This window comes from Natator depressus, chromosome 1 (genome assembly GCF_965152275.1).
Source record: "Natator depressus isolate rNatDep1 chromosome 1, rNatDep2.hap1, whole genome shotgun sequence".
Lineage (NCBI taxonomy): Eukaryota > Metazoa > Chordata > Testudines > Cheloniidae > Natator > Natator depressus.
The window spans coordinates 229,812,693-229,835,675 of NC_134234.1; the positions used below are offsets into that span (position 1 = coordinate 229,812,693).

At 42.1% G+C, this 22,983-nt stretch overlaps 1 protein-coding gene across 4 annotated transcripts in view; it reads right to left on the bottom strand.

Annotated features, from left to right (window-relative positions):
• ABCC9 (ATP binding cassette subfamily C member 9) overlaps positions 1-22,983 on the bottom strand; it is a 131,810-nt gene that overhangs the window by 51,351 nt on the left and 57,476 nt on the right. For 3 of the 4 annotated variants that reach the window (XM_074937588.1, XM_074937581.1, XM_074937574.1), the window contains exons 12-21: positions 22,023-22,185; positions 21,248-21,288; positions 20,439-20,581; positions 15,851-15,959; positions 14,645-14,755; positions 13,553-13,625; positions 12,209-12,314; positions 4,062-4,100; positions 2,350-2,451; positions 255-339 (exon numbers count right to left, since the gene is read on the bottom strand). In XM_074937588.1, coding sequence (XP_074793689.1) covers positions 255-339; positions 2,350-2,451; positions 4,062-4,100; positions 12,209-12,314; positions 13,553-13,625; positions 14,645-14,755; positions 15,851-15,959; positions 20,439-20,581; positions 21,248-21,288; positions 22,023-22,185 — 972 coding nt within the window. The remainder of the gene's footprint in view (positions 1-254; positions 340-2,349; positions 2,452-4,061; positions 4,101-12,208; positions 12,315-13,552; positions 13,626-14,644; positions 14,756-15,850; positions 15,960-20,438; positions 20,582-21,247; positions 21,289-22,022; positions 22,186-22,983) is intronic. The other variant, XM_074937595.1, reaches the window with a different exon arrangement.

Here is a 22,983-nt window from a genome sequence, read left to right on the forward strand (position 1 = left end):
AAGTTTTGATTCTAGGCTAAGGTGCCTTAGGGAGTACATGATAATGCTGACTAGCATCAGAGTAGCTGGAATTTTTTGATTGCTAGGTTTCATGAATATCTATGATGGCATATAAGTTAATATGGAATTATAATAAATATTAATAAATACAACTATTACTAATGTTTACCAGGCTTGCAGCTCAATACAATCTAGAAATGTGATACCCATCACACAAATCAGGCTGTCATAAAAACTTCCACCTCTTTATTTACCCTCTCTCCAATTTCTGTTTGATCACCAAATGGTAATAGGTCAATGTCTGGCTGCAGAGAGCATGCATCCGTAACAGCTTTGTATCTGCAGAGAAAAAAAGATTATTCTTATGGAAAAGCAACCAGACTGGATAAAACAAAAACCTCCTTCCAAAACTCAGACTTAATCTATTGGTGAAGTTCAAAAGAGTTTAGCTAACTTTAAAAGGGACTCAAGTGAAGCCTTTACAAAAAGCCATCTTTATTAGTGACTTCAATGAAGCTAGGCTAATTTACACCAGCTGAGATTCTGGCCCCCGAATTTGTGGATGCTTATCTGTATTTTGTGAGATCTGCCCATCATTAATTGCTAGCAAGTGAACTGAGTGGCATATCATAGGAAAGCATATGCTGAAATGTGTATTAATGAATTTTTAATAACTTAAAGCAAAGTGCGGGTTGCCAGTAAAAATGCCTAGATTATAGCAATTTGTTTTCCTAAAATCAAGTCACTTTTCCCTCTGCATTTGTTGGCTGACTATTTAAATGAACTCCTTTTCTTTTTTCATAGAAAGTAAGTGTTGGATAAGAGTAGTCAGAACCAGGCACAAAAGAGCTCTGTTTTGATTTTCAGTACCCCTATGCTTCCAGTGGGGCACCAGTTACCACTGGCTTGAGGTAGGCACACAGCAGGTAGGCCTGTCTTCAGCACAGTAATATCAAATGGTATGGTGTTTTGTAATGTGGTGCTCTGATATCCACCAGACCAGGACTGGATTAAGGTATGGACGCAATAGAACCATGCCTAGGTCCCCTGCTCCAGAGTCATATGATGACATCAGAACCTCAGCTTAATTTCAAAAATAGAAAACATGTTTCTGGTCTCCACAGTTTCCAAGAAAAGCTTGTAAACATGCCCCACATGTAACAGATGCCATGATATTTTTCTAAGGCTTGGTCTATGTTACAGACTTATGTCAGATAACTGTGTTGCTCAGGGGTGTGGAAAGTCCACACCCCTGAGCAACGTAGTTATACTGACCTAACCCCTGGTGTAGCCAAGGCTACGTTGACCGGAGGGCTTCTCCCGCTGACATAGCTACTGCCTCTTGGGGAGGTGGAGTACCTACGCCGACCAGAGAAGCTCTCCCACCAGCGTAGGTAGCATCTTCACAAAGTGCTACAACTGCACCACTGCAGTGCTGTATGTGTAGACGAGCTCTGAGTGTGCAGACAGCCCCCATCAGGAAAAAGGAGCAACAGCCCGTTAGAGCCAAGGAGAAAGCCCCAGACCTGCTGCCAGCGCAGAGTAGTCCTGCTGTTCAGAGAGGGGCCACCCTTCCACTTCTTGGTCAGGGGGAAGAGGTCCTGTTGCTTTTCCCACTCCTGCTCCATGTGTACTCACTGCTGGGATGGTGGCTGTGGAGAGCATCCAGGTTGGGTGTGCCTCAAATTTGGCTTAATCTGGCCCCGCATGTGGCCGTAACCTCAGAGCATTAAGCTACTTCCTCTCGGGACCCAGATGAATAAGCAGCTGCTTTTCTGAAGCAGGAACCCTCTATACCTAACAGCCAGACTATGGCTTTCACCCACCGGACTACACTGAGGGCAGTGCTGAACTGCAGTGCCCTTTGAGGAGCAATGGAGGCACAATCCCTCCCTGATCTCCTCAGTACACAGTGGGAGCACGTAAGCTGCAACGTGCCTTTGGCCAGCCAAATTCAGAAAAATTTACAAAGGGAGCACTTCCTGTGTCCTCAGAGCAGGAACTGCCATTCTCCCTGGCCCTTACAAGGAGTGACCTCCCTACTATGCAAGACCTAGGAACCATAATATAAAATAATGGACTTAGAAGCTAAGAGCCCATTCTACCTCCCTTTCTGCCCCACCCATCCTATACTTCTTGCTAGCTCAATACATCAGCAGTTCCCATTGTTACAGTCCACTCCTGGGAGTGAAAGTGTCAGTAATTGCCTCCTATGTCCTCTCCATAACATCCCTTCAGTGAGTTTAGGGTCTTTCACACCTCTTTATCCACCCCTTTGCTCCCCTCCTCCTCTGGCAGGAAGGGAATCTAGCCCTTAGGTTCCATAACACTAAGAAAATTGATAATTACCTCTGTTTGTTAAAAGGACTTCCAAAGATAATGTTTTCCTCCACTGTAGCATTCAACAGCCATGGCTTCTGTGCTGCATAAGCCACAGAATATCTGTTTCTACTGGAAAAATTAAAACCACACCAATAAAATAGATTATCTTGAAGTGTCTTATGAACAGAGTTAACAATATGCATTAAAAAAAACCAGAGGTGAAGGTAAGGTACTATAAAAGAAACTGTAACAAAAGAGAAGACAAAAGCTTTAAAGGAAGAGGTTACACCAGAGAAGCATCCACCCTCTATCCTGAAGTAAAGGTCTGTGTTCTAGGTTGTACTACTTAGACACTGCTTTAAATGGCTTGTTACTGGGCCAGAGATGGTATATGGAATGTAAGTCCAATAGCAAACTGCAAATGTCAAAACCACCATTCCGTCCATTGTTAAATATGAGTGTAAATTAAAAGACTAGAAAATGTACCAGAGTGGGATAGTGTTTTCTAACATCAAAACCAGTTACTTGGAAAGTAGTGTAAAAAATGGATGTTACCAGCCCATTTGTCTCATTGCTTTTTAGTATGTTTGTTATTTTAAACTACCGTGTGCTTGCAATACAATTTTTCAGCAGATGCTATTTTTCTTACATGTAGGTCCATGTTAATCCATTGCAATGATACACTAAAGTAGAACAACTCTGTACAAATTCAGAAGGAATCACTATGGTCTGTTAAGTAAATATAATGCATACTTTGAAATGTGCCTCAATATATAGTGATATATATAGTGTGTGACTACTTTGCCCTTTACTCTAACTGTTTTGTTTATGTATTCTGGCGGATAAGACTCTGTGATATCAGCCACCTTTCTGAGACTTCTGCAACACTTAGGCAAGCTGATGTGAATTGAGTGATGAAGTGTCCATCTTAATGATCATTGTCTTCGTGTATGTTGCTTCAGATTACAACCTTACCATTAATTTAACATAGTAGGTGTCTGTGGTTTGCTGTAGAGAGAGAGAGGGTGCTATGGTATTGGTTAGAAATATTGGTTAGAAGCATTCAGCATCATCCCATAACTTGTAGAAGACCCAGAAATCTGCTCAATTATGTTAATATTTCTCCTTAGGTTATCAGGTATCAGATAACACAGTGGTTCCCAACCACAAGTATGGGGGCAACTACTGGTATAGTACTTCTGCCATTTGTGACAGGTATTTTTGGCGACATCTCCAAAGTGACTTGAATAGGAACAACACTGGCCCCTTAACGATGAGCTTCCACATAGTGTTGCCGTTCACCCCACATTCACTGTGTGCGCAACTGTGAGACTAGGATTTGGAGCGGCACAGGATTCACTGCTGGTTACAGAACATACAAGCAAATCGGAGGTTGCAGGCTTCAGCGTCACAACTTGACATCTGTGGGCCCCATCCTGCCGGATGCTGAGTGCCCGAAACTCCCAGTGATGTCAACGAAAGTTGAGAGCACTTAACACTTTGCAGGAAAGGCTTAGCGCCTCTCATGGGCTGGCCTTTAAACAGGTGTACTGGCATAATTGCCTAAAAAAGATTGGGAACCACTGCATTTAACAAAACTGCTAGTTAATCTTTTAGAAAGTTATCACCAATGTGGTGAGGAGACAAGGAAATGACTGAAAAATACAAAGATGAAGGTTCAAGGAGATTCCGAGTAAGCAAATGATTCTGATCAAATACACTGCAAATGGAAATAATACCTTCTGGTTGCTTCACAAGAAGGGTCAGTTTCATTTATGCTGTAAGTTATGGTAAACGATGTTTAGTATTCAGGAAATAGATACAGTAACTTTTTATGTGCACATTTCACATATAGGAAAAATGGGTTGGGTACACATTTGAAAGGCTGAATTCCAACATTGATTTTTCTTTTAAAGGGCAAATACAATAACGCCTCACTTAAAGTCGTCCCGGTTAACGTTTTGTTGTTATGTTGCTGATCAATTAGGGAACATGCTCGTTTAAAGTTGCACAATGCTCCCATATAATGTTGTTTGGCAGCCGCCTGCTTTGTCGACTGCTTGCAGGAAGAGCAGCCCGTTGCAGTTAGCTGGTGGGGGCTTGGAACCAGGGCGGACCGGCAGCCCCCCCTATCAGCTCCCCACTCCCCTAAGTTCCCTGTGCAGCAGTCGCCAAGCAGGCTACCAATTGCCAGCAGTTCAGCTGTCCCTCCCCCACTGCCATCTGCTGCTCCTGCCTTCTGCCTTGGAGCTGCTCCCGGGAGCCTCCTGCTTGCTGTGCAGGGGAGGGGGGGCTAATGTCAGGGTGTCCCCCGCACTCCTTTACCCTATTGGGCCATCTCCACAGAACGGGGCGGGGAAGGGGAGCATGACGGGACTCAGGATGGAAGGAGCTTGCTGGCAGCAGCTGCTGTCTCAACTTGCTGATCTACTTAAAAAGGTAATGTACTTAGAGTGGGGTCAGCATACTGAAAGGGGCAATGAACGTCTCTCTCTCTTTCTCACACACACACGGTGTGTGTCTTTGTCTCTCTCTGCCATGCTGTCTTCCCTCCCTCCATTCGTGCTGCCTTGTAGAGTGTGAGGCTACATTAACAACAACGTGTTAACCTTTGAGGGCTCAGCCAAATGCTAGTTCATCATTTAGCAGTAAGGCATTCCCTGGGAAATATCCCACCCTCTTCCACCCTCTAACTTCACCACCTCAACCAAGCTAAGCAACTCCCATTGGCTGCTTCCATGATCAATGATATTAACAGGAACAGGAAGCAGGGAGAGAAGAAACCAGGCAGAGTGCAGTAGAGAAGCCAGGCAGGCTGCATTAAGCAGAAGCAGTTTTTCCCTGAGTACAAGCCTAAACTGATGCAGAGACTTGGGTGTGGACACTAAATTTGGGAGCCTGAGTCTGGGGCCCGATGAAATTATTATGGTAGTGATTCCTGGAGTGAGGATCTGTTTGCTGTAATGATTCCTGGGCTGAAGCCTTATTAAAAGGGATATAACCTCTAGTTAATGTGTGTTGACTTCTCCTGGCCCTAAGCTGCTAAACTGACAGCTATTGCTGCTCCACTTGGGGAAATTAAGTTGTGGCACACTTAAGGGGTGCTCTGGGATTGCCTGCACATTTACAGGACCAACAACTAGAGGGTGTTCTGAGGTCATAGATGAAGAACCACTGTTCCCTTTTTGGAAGGGTGGAAGAGCCACAGTTGCTATTTTGGGACCTTGTCTAACCAGAGCTGTCTCTTTATTCAGAAACAGATTCCTATCTTCACTATCATGGAAAAATATTTCCAAGGTACGAGAGAGAGGGAAATAGAGGCCTTTGAGTCTAAAAAGAAGGAAGAAGTTAGTCCCACGGAAAAAAGAGAGATTAGAATCTCTCATTTAAAAAAACACCTCAGATCATCTTCCTTAACAAATAGCAGTGAGTCACAGTAGTGGGAGAAGGACTGAGGAAACACATCCAGCATATACATCTAGAACTGCCAACAGAAGAATAATTTTTAAAACTTTGGGACCAATGCTATGGTGCTTACTACTAGAGTGAACAGATTGTAATAACTAAATTTCCCATTAGAATCAATGAGATCAGTTGTATGAGTAATGGGACTTTTAAGCCCCCTGTTCAGCAAACCATCCCTCTTCAACTAGGTGCGTAAACACATGCTTAATTTCTATTGACTTCAGTTGGACAAAAGCACATGTTTAAAGTTAAGCATATACTTATGTGCTACGCTGAATCAGGGATTCAATAACGAAGGGTTTGATCCTTTACTTTTATACTCGTAGAAAGTTTACTTCTCAAACTACCTACTTTAAGTTCAACAACGAAACAAGTACAGTGCGTGGCAGTAGTCCAAAGCTCAGGTTCTGGAGTGCATAATATTTCCATGAAAAGGGCTTTATTTGGATTCAGGTATTTGTAATCCTTATCTAATTTTGTTCATTTAATATTTTTTACTCTGTATTTGAAAAAATATCCACATTTCCCCAGACCGGATCACTGCTAGTTACACCAGAGTTAAGTCTGAAATTATGAAAAGCACTGAATTGATTAGATTGATCAGTCATTTTCCATATGATTACTTTGATTTTGTATGCTGATCTGTTAGCCAAATTTATTTAAAATCAAGGTTTCAAGGGAAAGTTAAAAATAGTCTTAGCTGCAGATTGGACTACTGTCAATAAAAAGGAGTACTTGTGGCACCTTAGAGACTAACAAATTCATTTGAGCATAAGCTTTCGTGAGCTACAGCTCACTTCATTGGATACATAGTGAGCTGTAGCTCATGAAAGCTTATGCTCAAATAAATTTGTTAGTCTCTAAGGTGCACAAGTACTCCTTTTCTTTTTGCGAATACAGACTAACATGGCTGCTACTCTGAAACCTGACTACTGTCAATGTATCCTAGACTGGACCTTTTTAAACACTAACATATCTCTAACTCTGCCTCTTGTTCTCCTGCAAAACAAATACAGAGGGATGCATTTAAGGCTAGAGCTCTATGACTACAGTGGAACTATAGAGTTCCCACTTAATCTTCAGGCTCAACAGGGCAATGAAGATTCAGGGCCCCAACCGTATGGATGCCCTCCAGCTGCATGAGAAACTTCCACTGAGGACTACCTTCCAGCCTCTCCACATAACCCGGGCAGAACCAGTAGCCATGCTGACATTGGCTATCTACCTATTTATCCCTAAAGGAGGTCTTTATAATACCCATCACTGTGTTATCTAACCTTGTGTGGTAGCAACACCATGGTCCAGAGCTGTACTTGTGCTGCTGAGGGAAGGCACAGAGAGCATAGCAGCAGTTAACGCTGACCTCGGACAACACTTACTTCCCATCACTTTCCTTGCAGTCTGTCACAGCACAGGGTCAAAGAATGCCATTAGTAAGGGTTTGCTCCAACTTTTGTTATGTCCATGTTTTACAGCTGGTTTCTGGGCCCTCACATATTCTTTGCACAGGGGAGGCTTACATACCCTCTACTCTCTGTAGAGCCTATACAGAGGGCAAGGAGCATTCTGCTTAGCTGCTCTCCCACTCTGCTTGGCTCCCCCATGGCATTTTCTGAGGATTTGGTTCTCTCCACACCACACATCTGTGTGTGGTACGCAAATAGATATGCCTCTGTACAGTCTGGATGGGAACTTTCCAACTCAGCCCTACATAAAGGGCTGAACTCTAACAATGATTCTGGATAGCCCCCATGCCCTATTATAGGGGAAGCCTGCCCAGACAGCTACTTATCAGAACAGTTGGAAGCCAGCCTCACACCTAAGGCTTTTGATTGCTGCAAACCCCAGCACATGCAGTGGAAAAGAGCAGCCGTCCCTGGGGCTTACAACCCCAGAATGATGTGGAAGCTGAGCCCCAGAGAAAACCTGGCCCATAACTAGGGCCTTACCAAATGCACGGCCATGAAAAACAAGTCACGGACCGTGAAATCTTGTCTCCCCCCCCATGAACTCTGGTCTTTTGTGTGCTTTTACCCTACACTACACAGATTTCACAGGGGAGACCAGCCTTTCTCAAATGGGGGGTCCTGACCCAAAAGGGAGTTGCAGGGGGTCACAAGGTTATTTTAGGGGGGGGTCATGGTATTGCCACCCTCACTTCTGCACTGGGTGGCCGGAGAGTGACGACTGTTGGCTGGGCACCCAGCTTTGAAGGCAGCGCCCCCACAGTGACAGCGCAGAAGTAAGGGTGGCAACACCATACCAGGCCACCCTTACTTCTGCGCTGCTGCTGGCGGTGGCTCCGCCCTCAGAGCCGGGCTCCCGGCCGGCAGCCGCCGCTCTCCAGCCGCCCAGCTCTGAAGGCAGCGCTGCCACCAGCACCAGCACAGAAGTAAGGGTAGCAGTACCGCTAATCCCTCCCCCCACACAATAACCTTGAGATCCGCCCCCCCCACCCCACACAGCTCCTTTTGGGGTCAGGACCCCTATAATTACAACACCATGAAATTTCAGATTTAAATAGCCAAAATCATGAAATTTACAATTTTTAAAATCCTATGACCGTGAAATTGACCAAAATGGACCATGAATTTGGTAGCTCCCTTCCCATAAAACCTATCCTGGGCAAGTTCTCTAAAAGGAAGGTGCACTGAAACTCTTTCTCTTTCTTTCCCTAACATACATGCCTAGTTTCATCCCCAGAGGAAGTAGTTACAGCTCTCACTGCTGTCCGAGTTGCACTAGTTTATCCAAGGGCTGATTCTGGCCACAATGGGCCAAAATCTACTTTGACTTGCACCAATATAAATCCAGATGAATTACTTCAGATTTACATCAGTGCAATTGAGGGCAGAATTCAGCCTAGTGGTACTATACCTACATTACTACTGCAAAGGTTTCTAGGGAATTTACCCAGTCTGTATGTCATCCCTTTGCATATTCCTGGATCAGCAGATATAGTAACTCATTTATGCAGAATTACATGGGAAGAGAATTAAGAAAGTAATCAGAACTTTTATTATGATTTTGTAAAATACAGCAACAGGATTCATTTAGTCAATACTTGAGGTATCAAAGATAAAATAACTTCCTTAAGATTGCCAAACCTAGATTAAAGTTAGCTCATCTCGAGATGCAGTATTGTAGAACTTGCTTGTTATCAGTAAGAACTGCGACTCATTTGGTATGATTTAACTTTGCTGTCTAGAGATTTACATAGTGTATTGGAATGTTTATAATGACGCTTTTGAGGATGGTTACTGGAATGATGTAAATATGAATTGTTGCCTCCTTTTACCTGCCCCTTACAAAGGAAATGACTAATCTGAAAGGAATATCCTCCTTAAATGTTTTAAATAAATAAATGGCGACCATGCATCCAATGAAGTGAGCTGTAGCTCACGAAAGCTTATGCTCAAATAAATTGGTTAGTCTTTAAGGTGCCACAGGTACTCCTGTTCTTTTTGTGTTATTACTGTAGGTCATGTATTCTAATTGACACCCAACTCTCTACTCCTATTTCTTTAACAAAAGTTATTCTTCCATGGGTTCTAACTATACCGATTATTCCAGTGAGATCATGTGTGTTAGCACAGCAGACAGTGACACACAACTAAGGAACCAAACCAATGCCACACATCAGAGCCAGTGCTAGGCATAAGCAGACTAAGAAATTGCTTAGGGCTCCGAGCAGCTCAAGGGGGCCCCTATTCACTTTTTATTATGTGTTGGGGGTGGGGGAATATTCCTGCTTAGGGCCCCCAGTGGGCTGGTGCTGCTTCTGCCACACATGGACAGGAAGAGGAAAACTGTCAAGCTTGAAAAAGCTGCTTTTTGGGAAAATGATCAAACAGATAAATATTCAAAGAACGGGCCATGCCATTTTGATCACTGTGGGTGAAAGTCATCCCTCCTTCCACAGACAAAACCCAAGGACGTGACTTTGGGTGGGATAGTTGGGGGAACAGAATTCACCTCCAAAATAACAGGCCATGAAGTGGGTTGAAACACATCCCCTCCACATCCACCTTCCCAAACTATGAGCTGCAAGAGTTACAGCTGCCCTACGGAGCTCTCTATACAGGGATTCTCAGACACTAGCTCTGTCTGACTGTGGATCCAGTGTAGGGCCCACCAGCCTCTCCCATCTGCCCCAGCAGCTTTCTCCTCAGTTGCTCTTCTCAGCTGGTACAGAGGGCACCCCCCCCCCCAAACTTAATCACACACACGGGATGTGGGTATCCCATCGTGCTTCCATAGATGTCAGTTCCAAAAAATCCAACCAGGAATATCATCCTCTGCTTACTCTGTGCTGGTGCCCACCACAGGCCCCTGAACAGATCAGATTCTATGAGACTTTGGCATGCCCTCCTCTACATGCTACCTGTAGCACGAGAACGTGAAAACTGTAAAGATCAGCCTACTTAGGTTTAGACATTAATCCAAAACTAAAATATGGCTTTGTCCTTTATCTTTGTGAAATACCCCATCCCTTCCATTTAGCCTCATTTTCTTTGCTGGAGATGGAGGAATTTTTTCACAACCACTTCATAGGTCTGAGTAGCACTGTGTGAAACATTATTGGTCAGCAAAGCCATCTGATGAAACACACTTCCAAAGCATGATGCCATTTCAAAGTGTTCAACAATGAATGCAGTTCACAGCTTTTTCCTCCGTTCGAAGATAAGATCAGTAGTCAGTATATAAATGCATACCCCGTACTATAAGAAGATATTTGATTAAAGCATTAGTTAAAAATAAAGATGGGCCAGAGACACGAACTTTATGTCCAGCGCTCTCTCCAAACTTTTCCAATATCTGAGTATGATTGGATCCAGTGTTCAGAATCAGCCTGTTTTAAAATGACAAGGCCATCCACAAATTTTGGATCCAAATCAGGATCTGAACTTTCTTAAATTTGTGACTATACAGATATGTTTCTAGCCATAATTGGTACTCACCTTAAGGTCTATTCTTGGTGTGGTAAATAATTCAAATACACCCACAAAATTGGAACTATGCATCAACAACCACCACAAGCACAGGATGGAGAAACAAATGATAAGGACACTTGTATAATAAGCAGAGCCGGTCAAAAAAAATTCACTGAAATTTTGAATTTTCAAAAAATGCATCAACCTCTAGTAATGCAAAGCCACAAAAATGTAAAGAAGTTTTGAAAAGTGTCTGAAGCAATGCTATTGCCACTGGTGTCACTGTTTGCTAAGGCAAATTATAGACCAATGTATTTGCATTATGGCAAGTCTGAGATGGAATGGACATGGAAAGAACGCTCAAAGGATGAAGGTCACACACCAGCGGTGAAATCCTGACTCCGCTGAAGCAATGGTGAAACTCCCATTGGCTTCGGTGGAGCTAGGATTTCACCCCAGATGAATTACACTGTACTGCATAGCACATGTTTTACACATAGAGTCATGGGCGGCGGGTGAACCCCTCATTCAGGGTGGCTAGCCCTCTTCCCACCCCACCCAAGGCCCCACCCCTACCCTCCACCCGACCCAAGGCCCCGCCTCTAACCCACTCCCCCTCACCCGGAGCCAGAATATCCCCGAGACTCTGACTGTGGCCTGAGCCACCCCTGAGCTGCTGGCCAGCCCTAGCCCCAAGCTCCGGGCCACCTGCCCAAGCTGAGCCCCTACCGGCTTCCGTGGAGAGGTGGAGCAAGGGCGAGGACTTGGGACGGAGTGTGGGCTGGGCCATGGCCTGGGTTTGGGAAGGTTTAACCTCCCCTGGCTTATTATACCCACTGCCCATGCATAGAGTGATCGATCCTTTCCATTTAGGTCATAAAATAAGGTTAGTGTATTTGAGACTAACTACTCAACTGGTTTTAACTATATTCAGATTCCTTTTCCAACCCTTCCTTCAAGCACCATGCTGTAAATCTGCCACTGGGGCAGGGTGAATTTTTTCAGACTAAGAGCTTATTTGATGAACAATACAGTTCTGATCAGCTCAAGACTATTCATGAATCTGACATGAATAGTTTCAGCCATTCACAAAACGGTTGGAGGAGGAAGAGGAGTGGTGGTAGAGGTGGTAATGATGGTGCTGGTTGCTGTCTCGCCTTCCCTTCTTCTCCTAGCACCCCCAAAAACATTTCTTGATTCACCAAAAATGCTGAAATATTTCAGATTTGGTTCAACCCAAAGCATTTTTTAAAAAAATTTCAGAACTGCCATTGAACTGCAAAAATCAATTATTTGCTCAGCTCAAGCTCTCACTTTCTGTCGCAAATGAAACATCACTAGCTGCATCACAATAGATCCGGTGTGAATCTACTGGTAAAGATTTGCAGGGAGGATTTTGGATGATGATTTAACATGCTCTACATTTCTTATTATGAGGCGTCGGTGCTTAAAATTAAAACAGCAATTAGAAGCTATTGGAAACTTACTTGTTCCAGTGAACTTTTCCTTCCAGGGTCTGCATCTCACCGAGTATAGCCAGAAGAAGTGAAGATTTCCCACACCCAACTTGACCCACAATCATTGTCATCTGACCTATAATAATCATAAACCGAATAAAGAAAGGAAAACCAAATGATAGAACACTAATCCAGTTAAAATTAAAAATAGCTCACTGCAGTTGTTGCTACCCTTTATATTCTGTGAATGGCAATTTTGCGCGTGTCCACCTGTGAGCTACTTTTGAAAGGAAAGGTTCAGGCATACAGTATCTCCATGATGTAAGTGTACTGTATAAACCAGCCGGAATATATATAGATTAAAAAAACAACAACACAGTGATTTATTGAGAGACCCATCTTGGGAACCAAAGTTTTATAGCAATAATTATTAAAATTAATAACAATACCCCAAGTTCCCTTTGTGGGTTTGCACTGCCAAATCGCGTGTGTGTGTATGTGTGTGTGTGTAGGGGGTGTATTTTAACACTTCTGGCCCTTTTTAATAACTACTGTTTTAAGTGGTCAGCCTGTTTAAAATTCCTCTCAGTACTGGCCTTAGTTATGCTGTTGTCGGTTTCATTGATGGCCAGGTAGATCTATTATTTTGAAACTGGCAATTCTTTTCATTATTAGCCATATGTTTAAAACAAACACAGGGAAGTGCTTCTTCACATAATGAGCAGTCAACCTGAGGAATTCGTTGCCTGGGGATATTGCGAAGACCAAAACTATAATTGAGTTCAAAACAGGAATTAGGAAAGTTCATGGAGGGTAAGTCCATCAATGTCTATTAGCCAAGATCGTCAGGGATGCAACCCCATGGTCTGGGTGACCCAACGCCTCTGCCTGTCAGATGCTGGGACTGGACAACAGGGGATGGATCACTTGATAATTGCCCTGTTCTGTTCATTCCCTTTGAAGCGTCTGGCATTGGCCACGGTCAGAAAACAGGATACTGGGCTAGATGGACCATTGGTCTGACCCAGTGTGGACATTTTTATTTCTAGCCATTATTTTTTAGTTCTTTGGAGCTATGATATAATTCCTTGAACTAGATTTCTTAACCTTTTACATCCTTCTCTTTACATTTCTTGACACTAATCTGATCACATTTTTTGGGGGGTAGAGTAGTGGGGGCACACAACCTAACTCGTTCCAAGATGGATCTTGATAAATTTATGCCTGTGACAGCAGGAGACTGGACTCGATGACCCACGAGGTCCCTTCCAGTCCTATGTTTCTTTGTGCTTTGGACTATATATGCAAGGAATTGTCATTACAGCAAATACACAGTTTCACATGTTTAGCATTTAAAGGGCACATTAATCCTACCTGTTGGGATTCTGATGTTTATATTGGATAATGTGGCTAAGCCACTTCCCCATGAAAAATATCCATTGGTAACCTACGAAATAATTTCATATATTAGAAGTGCAAACACCTCAATAAATAATTTACAATTGTCTGTTCTGCATTAAAAAGAAAAGATTGCTTTAAAAAATAAATACACTTTCAAGTATGGTCACGTGAAAAGAAAAAGTCAAGTCAAATTAGGGGAGATGGCAAAACAATGCAAAGATTGTGAAGGAAAAACAACTCGTGCATATATTGTGTGAACATCCCTTTATTAAAGGGGTAGTCTTAAGGTAAAACTCATGGGCCCAATCATCTCTTGCAGAGAAAAACCCATACAGCATTAATTTAAGGGAAGAGATTCACCTCCATAAATGGTGATTACAGGTGCTACGTAAGACATGATAGTTTACCAGGGCAGGGATAGTCTGGGTATGTATGATATCATGGTCTATCAAGGATGGAGCACACAGAGTCTAAACAGGATACTCACAAGGTTTACAGTGGACAAAAAAAAGTGCTCCCAGATAGACACTAGGGGCCATATTTTACGAGGGCTATGGGCTATTCTCCCTCACACAAGAAGGGCATCCATAGACAGAACTTGAACCAAAGGGCGTGTTTGAAACCTGTGCATCTATTTAGTATGAATCTAGTCAGAACCTGTGGGAACAGCTAGTGCATGTGCAGACAAAAGCCTTACCCACATCAGCAATGAATGTGGAAAATGACCTTATGGTACAAAAATTTTGAGTTTGGGAGTGGGCTAGCAGGGGGAACTAAAAGAAGAACCTATAGTATACTTGATCATGTAGTTCTGGTTCTTTCAGAATCACAATATCACTTGCTACTGAGAAAAAATAGAGGCATTAAAGGGAACTGATGATTTCCAGCAAATAGTCTGGTATAAGTGTATTTTGAGCACACTTTTATCCAAGTATTTTACACCTGATCTTGCAGTGAAAGATTTGCTTTTGGAAGGACTGCAGGATTTGGGCACTTTGGTACCAGTTTACTCCAGAGCATGAGGCTCCCCTCCATGTGAAGAATGAATCCATGAATTCAAACTACCTTGATTGCAATATCATCTATCTCTAAGGGACGTGGCTGTCTCCTCAGCGGCTGCTCATAGCTGTCCAGCTGATGCCTCAAGGGCTGTTTCCTGTTTATGGCTTTGGTATGCTACATGATAAAGCACAGAAAGAAGAGAAGTTGAAATTCTCATACGACGACAACGTTCAGTTTCCTTTGAAACAAAATAGCCTGTTCCCCTCCCTCCTACCAATCTAGGTCAAGAGAAGAACATGTGAATAGTAACAGGGCATTTCAACATGTGTTGTAACAAAGGTACAACACTGTGAGGAGCTAAGTGCCTCTCACAAGGGGCTGAACGCCCTCAACTGCCTCTGAAGTCAGTGGAATCTCTTCAAATCCCCCCATCTTTTATTCTAATTTAAACTTCTTGTCAGTATCTGCAGAGCTCTACATAATTCTGCCCCATCCCTCCTTATCCTCCTTTGTTACGTTCAGCGTGGCTCCCTGTGCCCTTCAAATCTATCCAGTTATCCTCCCATTTGCCAGCTTAGCTTCTCAGACAGTCGCCTCTGAAACTTCTTCCACATGGCCACTTAGGCATGATACAACCTTCCTGAGCTTGTCCGCAAAGCTCCTACCCTGTTTCAGTCCCTCTTAAAGACTCACTTTTGCTGGGCTGCTTACAGAGAATCAATCTGACTTCTACATACATTGCTTATTCTTTCCTCTCCCTCCCTCCATAATTTTTGTCTGTCTTTAGATTGTGAGCTCCTCGAAGCAGTGACTGACCCTACTTGAATGTCTGGAAAGAATCTGGCACATCATGGGGGTAAAGTAAAGAAAGAAAGAATTCAATCCTCATAACAATATGAAGGCTACATGGGATATTTAGAACAATAAACTAAAACTGAGAGGGCCAAGTCTGAATGCTACATCTATCAAGTCATTTCTTAAAGTTTTTCTTTTTTATTAATGCTTAAGTAAGAGCAGGGGCCTGCCCCGCTGTAAAAACACATAATGTGAGCCCCTCTCCTGAGGAGCTCACACCCTAAACAGGCAAGACAGGCAAAGGATAGAAAGAAACTGGAAGCACAGAGAGATAAAATGACGTCCCCAAATTATACAATGAGTGGCAAAGCCAGGTTCAAAACCCATGTCTCCTGAGTCCCAGGTCAGCATCCGCTCCACTTGGCCATGCTGTCTCCCCATTTTTGTGCTGCCATGTCAGAAAAGAGAACTTACAAGTCCTGTATGCTTCTTACAGGATTCATAGGTCACAGAGCTTTCTGCACTTCTCCAGCTGTCATCTCCAATCTCATCACTTATGAAAAATTCATTCAGCTTCTGTACGCTTAAAAAAAAAGACAATGAGTGAATGCCAGATTTCAGTGGGTAAGCTGGTAATGATCTGTGCTCTGATCATCTGATCAGAATACTCAAACTTCATGATTGGATGGACTACCTCCACTCCCTTTTGGATTGCATAGCATCCTTTTGGCAACTACAGTAATTATTTGCATGGAAAAAATAACAGTATGAAAGTAGTTAATGTATTTTCAGACTTTATTTTATTGCAATAAGAGCAACTGGAAATGAGGAGAAAAGCTGACACCATGTGTCTAACCAGCTCTCTGAAAATCACCAGCAAGAGCTCTGTGGCTTGCAGAACACTGGTATAAGGGACTATGAGGGACTATGCTATTCTTGATATGTTATTCTTTTAAAAAAATAATCTACATAGATACTCATTAGCCTTTTGGGGCTGCCTCAGTCCTCACTTCACCCCTGGGACATGTAGCAAAGGGGAAAGCCCAACCAACTGGTGAGAGAAGCATGGCTACACAAAGCCCTGTACAGTATATCCAAATCCAGAGTTTATCACCACACAGTGCGACAGGGGCCTCTTCGACAGGCAGCAGCAGGAAGCTGAGCCAGCTCCATAAGGAACGGACACACTAATCAATGTAACTCTTAGTGTGTGAACGCACTAAAGGAGCATGCAATGACATTGACCTACTGCCTTAGAAGGCATGGGTCAAACATTTATTTCAGCCACAGTCAAAAACTCTTCTGCCATCAGAGCTATGCTAATTCTTAAAGGGAAATAACAGGTCTGGCCAAAGTATAAGCACTTATTCATACCAGGGACAAGCACTTAATCATATCAATTTATATGATTGATGATGGGGGCCATGGAGTGGCCAAGCACACATTCCTTGTGCCTCTGCACTTGGGAGTTTCTAGGTTCATGGGAGAAAGATGATAGGAAATAAATTTTCCAATGGGTGAGGTTTGTTTTGGCAAACAGGGTCTTTCAATAACGTCCTTTGGGGTGGCTAAGGATAGTAAGTGAAACACACACACCATGGGGACATTAGGACAGCACTAAACATAGCACAGAGGGAGGAGGAGTGATGGGGAGGCTAGAATGGTGAAGAAAGGGGCATGAGATTTTCCATGAGTCCAAAATCATTTTAAACCCAGGAAAAATCTCTGACGTGTCCCTGCTCCCCCTTCAACAAAAGCAAAACACGGACCATTTAATTTGTTAGTGAACTGAGCGCTGGTGAATGGTGAGGGAGGGCTCAGAAGACTAGTGTCCTGGGGTTTGTTATTTGCTGTTATTGTTATCCACCCAACAGAGGCAGCAGCAACAATACAACCCTTTGCCAGCGTGCCTCAACCTGGACTCGGAGGGGCTATGTATGAGGGTGGGACGTTTAGCTCTGTTTTCAGATCCCGTCGGTGCACGGCATCTCTGTCAGCCAGGGTGTCAATTTGAGCCAGCTGTGGTGGTGGTTTTGTGACATGTACACCTGCGTAACGACACTGAGGCACCAATTCCTTTCACGTAGGCCACTGCAGAATCAACGGAGGGCAATACATTTCAGCCTCTTCATCAGCAAACTGGAGAGGAATTGCTCAGTCACCCACCACTAGGGGAGCTGTTTTGTCAGGCTATATATTTTGGGAAATGTCATACCTGAATCATGGAAAACCACAGATTTTGTGACTTCTATGATTTTCCATTAGTGCTTCTCCTTGTAGCACAAACGACAGTTTCCTCTTATATCCTGGACAAACCTCATTGAATTAACTTAAACGTATTGAATTAAGTTGAACTACTTTAGGAGTTCTTTGTATTAAAAATGCAAATGTTGATGTATTATTGTGGGATTGTATGTAGTGCCTCTAGGGGGAGGACATGGCTAATATAATGAGAAGTGTTATGAGCTTCAAAGGACTATTTGAAACAATGGGTTGGACAAGAATGAACTTTTAAAGTTAAGTGGGTTTCCCAGGAAATCTCTTGGAGTTGTTTGCAAATGTACCCCTTGGTTATGCAAGAACTCAGCCTTTTGAATCTTCACCCTGAGGAGGGGACCTTTGTCTGCTGATCACCAGTTAAATGAGGACAAGATCAGAGGGCCAAACTGTATAAAGGAGTAGCCCACAGATTCATGGGAGTGCTTGTTCTGAGCCAATGCTGTCATGAACTTGTAACCACAGAGAAACAGTCTGATGGAGTTTGAAGGGCTGACTCCTACCGGAGCCCTTGTTGGAACTGGGGTGATCTCTGGTCAGCATATTAGCATCTGCGTAGATTCTTTTTAATATATTTTCTCTGTAATGCTTTCATGTCCAGAATAAATGTTCTTGCTTAGAAAAAGCTGTGTTACCTTGTAACTGTGGGCAATTACACTGCTTATAGCTTCTGAGAAGAAAAGCAAGGCAGGCCTGCTTAGGTAGTCTGACTTATTGGGGAATTCTCCACTCATACCAGTGTCTGATTCTCCTCTTATACCAGTGTACATCAGAAGTGACTCCATTGCTGTCCCTGGTGTAACATTAATTACTAGAATGGCTTTCCAGATGAGCAATTGTCCCTCTGTTCATGCCAATGGTCCTTTCCAAAAAGAGACCCAGTGTTATGGATAGAATTCCATTATAAAGCACAGTCACTATTCTACCCCTTGTGATGGGGAGAAATAAGAGTGGGCTGCTCTCCCTGAAGTCAAGGGCCAAACCTGTTCACTTTGTTTACCCCCCAGCTTCTCCCTCTCTTCTCCTTCTAGTGTTGCTAGCCAGCTGGGAGCAATTGTGGCTGGCCAGTGCATGATGGGTGAAGATAGAAAGGAAGATATGAGCTGCAATCCAAGTCAGGACAGTCTGACCTGTAGTCAGGACTTCAAGATTTGCCTCAATTATAATTTTTCCAGCCACTAACTTTATTGACCATTTCCTTGTTCTCATATGATGCAGTAAGACGGAGTGGCTGGTCTGTTTTCTTTATGCCTTTTCACCATTTTGAATGACCAAGTTGAGTCCCCTTCATCCTGTCTCTGTCTCACAGAAGTGTAAAAGAGATCTCTTTAATATACAAACACAAAAATGGCCATACTGGGTTAGATCAATGGTCCATCTAGCCCAGTATCCTGTCTTCTGACAGTGGCCTATACCAGAAGCTTCAGAGGGAATGAACAGAACAGGGCAATTATCCACTGTCATCCAATCCCAGCACCTGGCAGTCAGAGGTTTAGGGACACACAGAGCATGGGGTTGCATCTCTGACCATCTTGGCTAATAGCCACGGATGGAGCCATCTTTCATGAACTTATCTAATTCTTTTTTGAACCCAGTTATACTTTTGGCCTTCACAATATCCCCTCACAATGAGCTCCACGGGTTGACTGTGTACTGTGTGAAGAAGTACTTCCTTTTGTTACTTTTAAACCTGCTGCATAGTTTTCATCAGGTGACCCCTGGTACTTGTGTTATGTGAAAGGGTAAATAATACTTCCTTATTCACTTTCTCCACAATATTCATGATTTTATAGACCTCTATCATATCCCCTTTTAGTTGTCTCTTTTCCAAGCTTAAAAGTCCCAGTCTTTTTAATCTCTCCTCATACAGAAGCTGTTCCATATCCTAATCAGTTTTGTTGCCCTTCTCTGAACTTTTTCCATTTCTAATACATCTTTTTTGAGATGGGGCAACCAGAACTGCATGCAGTATTCAAGGTGTGGGCGTACCGTGGCTTCATATAGTGGCATTATGATCTTTTCCGTCTCATTAGCTATCCCTTTCCTAATGGTTCCTAACATTCTCTTCGCTTTTTTGATTGCTGCTGCACATTGAGCAGATGTTTTCAGAGAACTTTCCACAGTGACTCCAAGATGTCTTTCGTGAGTCGTAACAGATAATTTAGATCCCATCTTTTTTGTATGTATAGTTGGGATTATGTTTTCTAATGTGCATTACTTTGCATTTATCAACACTAAATTTCATCTGCCATTTTGTCACCCAGTCTTGTGAGATTCTTTTGTAGCTCTTTGCAGTCTATTTGGACTTAACTAACTTGAGTAATATTGTATCATCTGCAAATTTTACCACCTCACTGCTTACCCCCTTTTCCAGATCATTTATGACTATGTTGAACAGTACTAGTCCCAGTACAGCCCCTTGGGGGACCCTGCTATTTACCTCTCTCCATTTCGAAAACTGACCATTTATTCCTACCCTTTGTTTCCTGTCTTTTAACCAGTTATTGAACCATGAAAAGATCTTCCCTCTTACCCCATGACTGCTTACTTTGCTTAAGAGCTTTTGGTAAGGGACCTTGTCAAAGGCTTTCTGAAAGTCTAAGTACACTGTATCCACTGGATCCCCCTTGTCCACATGCTTGTTGACTCCCCCTCCCTGCAAAGAATTTAAATAGATTGGTGAGGCATGATTTCCCTCTATAAAAGCCAAGTTGACTCTTTCCCAACAAATCATGTTCATCTATATGACTGATCATTCTGTTCTTTATTATAGTTTCAACCATACCTTATGATGGCCTTGACTGCAAATCTAACCACAGTGGAGAGCAGGAACAGTGGTGTGACCAGGATGTGAAACAACGACAGTGATGCAAAGGCCTGTGCTGGCTGCAGTGTTGTTTCATTTTGATATTCATAGGTCACAAAGGTCTGTCACATCAAAACAAGGGAAGATTAGTGAAAAGGATGCCATGCTACATAGGCTGGCTCAAAACAGGGGGAAACACACCGATCAAAATATTTTGCCTGAGTAGAGGCTGAGTATGAACTGAATAAGGACCTCGGTGTTTGGTGCATAAACATTTCTTACTGCCCAGCATGAAGGGTAAAGGTATTTCCCCAGTGGATGGGTCATGAAATTCATTTTTGTGCAAAGGGCTAATGCAAACTTATGTCCCACTTAAGTCCAACTTTATGACTTATTTTGAGGATTTAAATTGTCTAGGCCTTGTACTGGGCCCAGAGTGAATTTCACCCATAGACAATGGAACAGCAACACCCCAAAATACAAAGCCCAAAATAAGATATTCTCAAACCTAGTCTGTCCCTTTCCAGTTCAGCCACATTTAGATATTCTTTTTGGTTTCTGCAGGAGACTGAAATTAATGTTGCTTTTTGTTTGCTTCCTTTTTCACAAGTCCAAATCTCAGGTGTTGTAAATTCACATTTGGGAATTGAGATTGTTAGTGTCATACTGCTATGCAGGCAGCAAGGACATACTAATTCACATACAGTTTCTGTGAAAAGTAGGTCCTATATAAACAATCACAGTGTTTTTAATTTATTTTCAGATAAAGGGGAAAAATATTTTCTTACTGCAAGAACAGCTGCTATTGGGATGGCTGCATTCATAAAAACTGTGGAAAGAAATAAAATATGCATTGGACTATTTGAACTGTACAAAAATTATCTTAATATTAATTTGCAATACTTTATACCAAACCCAAGCATAGTCAGTTAAATAATATGTTAGTAGAGGACTTCAACCTCAAACATTGTTTCCTATCATTAAAACTCCCAAAGGAAAACTCCTTAGCAGGAAAAAATTTCCTTCCATGTCTGACTTAGATCTTAAATACACAAACAAACAAATCAAGGAATGTTATAGTTTCTACATTTTAGTGAGTTGAAATAAAATATTTTCATATCAACTGTAAAATTATAATGTATCACAGCAAAAAATTGCTTTGAAAGAACAATTTACTACAAATATTGGGGCCATTTCCCTCACCTCTACCTCATTACAAGGAATGTAATTGATTTTAGTTCGTAATTTATCTCTGTCCCAATCACACCCGCTGATGTTATCTCAGGACTTATTAATGTAAAATCTCATTATTAAGGTTAAAATTTTTTTTTTACAAGTTAAACAATAACAGTAACAAAATCCACCAAATGATGTCAAGCTTCCTGCTGTGTTATTTGTCGTGTCTTTTATTTTCTATCATGTTTCATAACACAATAGCCACTGCCATAAGTACAGGCATCTTGTTTCAACTGAAGTCTCAAAAGGAATTTACTATTGAGAGATAAATCCATTATCTAAGAGTTATGTTACAAACGATATTGCCCCTAGAACAGAATTACTTACTGGAAAGAGACGTGTAAAGCGCAAAGGTTTTGAGACTTATGAGCTCCTTGGTTCTTGTTTCCTCTACGCTAGTGCAAAATATGTGCTCCCAGGCATACAACTTTAACAACTTAATGCCTTTCAAGATCTCATTGGTTTTCTTTAATCTCTCAGTAGAATAATCCTTTACATTAAAAAAGTAAGAAATCACAAATTACGAAATTAATATTTTTTAAAATTATTTTTATTAAGAATGCTTTTTTCTATCACTTGTGTTCTAAAATTAGCCAAAGTATTGCAACTGGGTTTACTCATGACCTAGGATATACCTCTAAGTACTATACATAATTAAATAGTTTACAATTTCATGTTCCTTGAAGATATTAGAGACTTTAAAGTCATGAGAAGAAAATAAAAGTGATTCTACATTGAAAAAAATTCAAACTAATATGTCTTGGGGAAAATAACCTGAAGCCTATGTTTTTAAATGGAGAATGAAACCTGGGAAGAGATAATACTGAAGAAAAAACTGACAATTAAGATACGAGGGGGAGATGGTAACAGTCTAGGTATTAAGAAAATGTAAACTTAGGGTAAGTATCAAGATAAATTTCCAATGATGATCTTTACTAGACTGTAGCATCGTTTCCCATTGATGGAGAGTGTGCAATAGGGACTGATCCAATATGAGTACGGAGGTTATTCAGAAATGCAAAAGACTTTTGGGTGGAGTGTTATACAGTAGTTGATGTGATCTATTTCAAAAGGACTTACTCACATGATTTAATATTTCATTTCTATATTTTATCATTTTTATTAATTGCTGAGATTCCATACAGTACATCATTTGAATTAGAAAACAATAGGCTCCATGGCATCTAAAGCATAGATGGTCATAGATGTGATCAAGCTATTCAGATGGGGTGAAATTCACCTCTGTAGAAAGAGTCAGCACAAGGTGCATATACCACTTTAAGGCCCA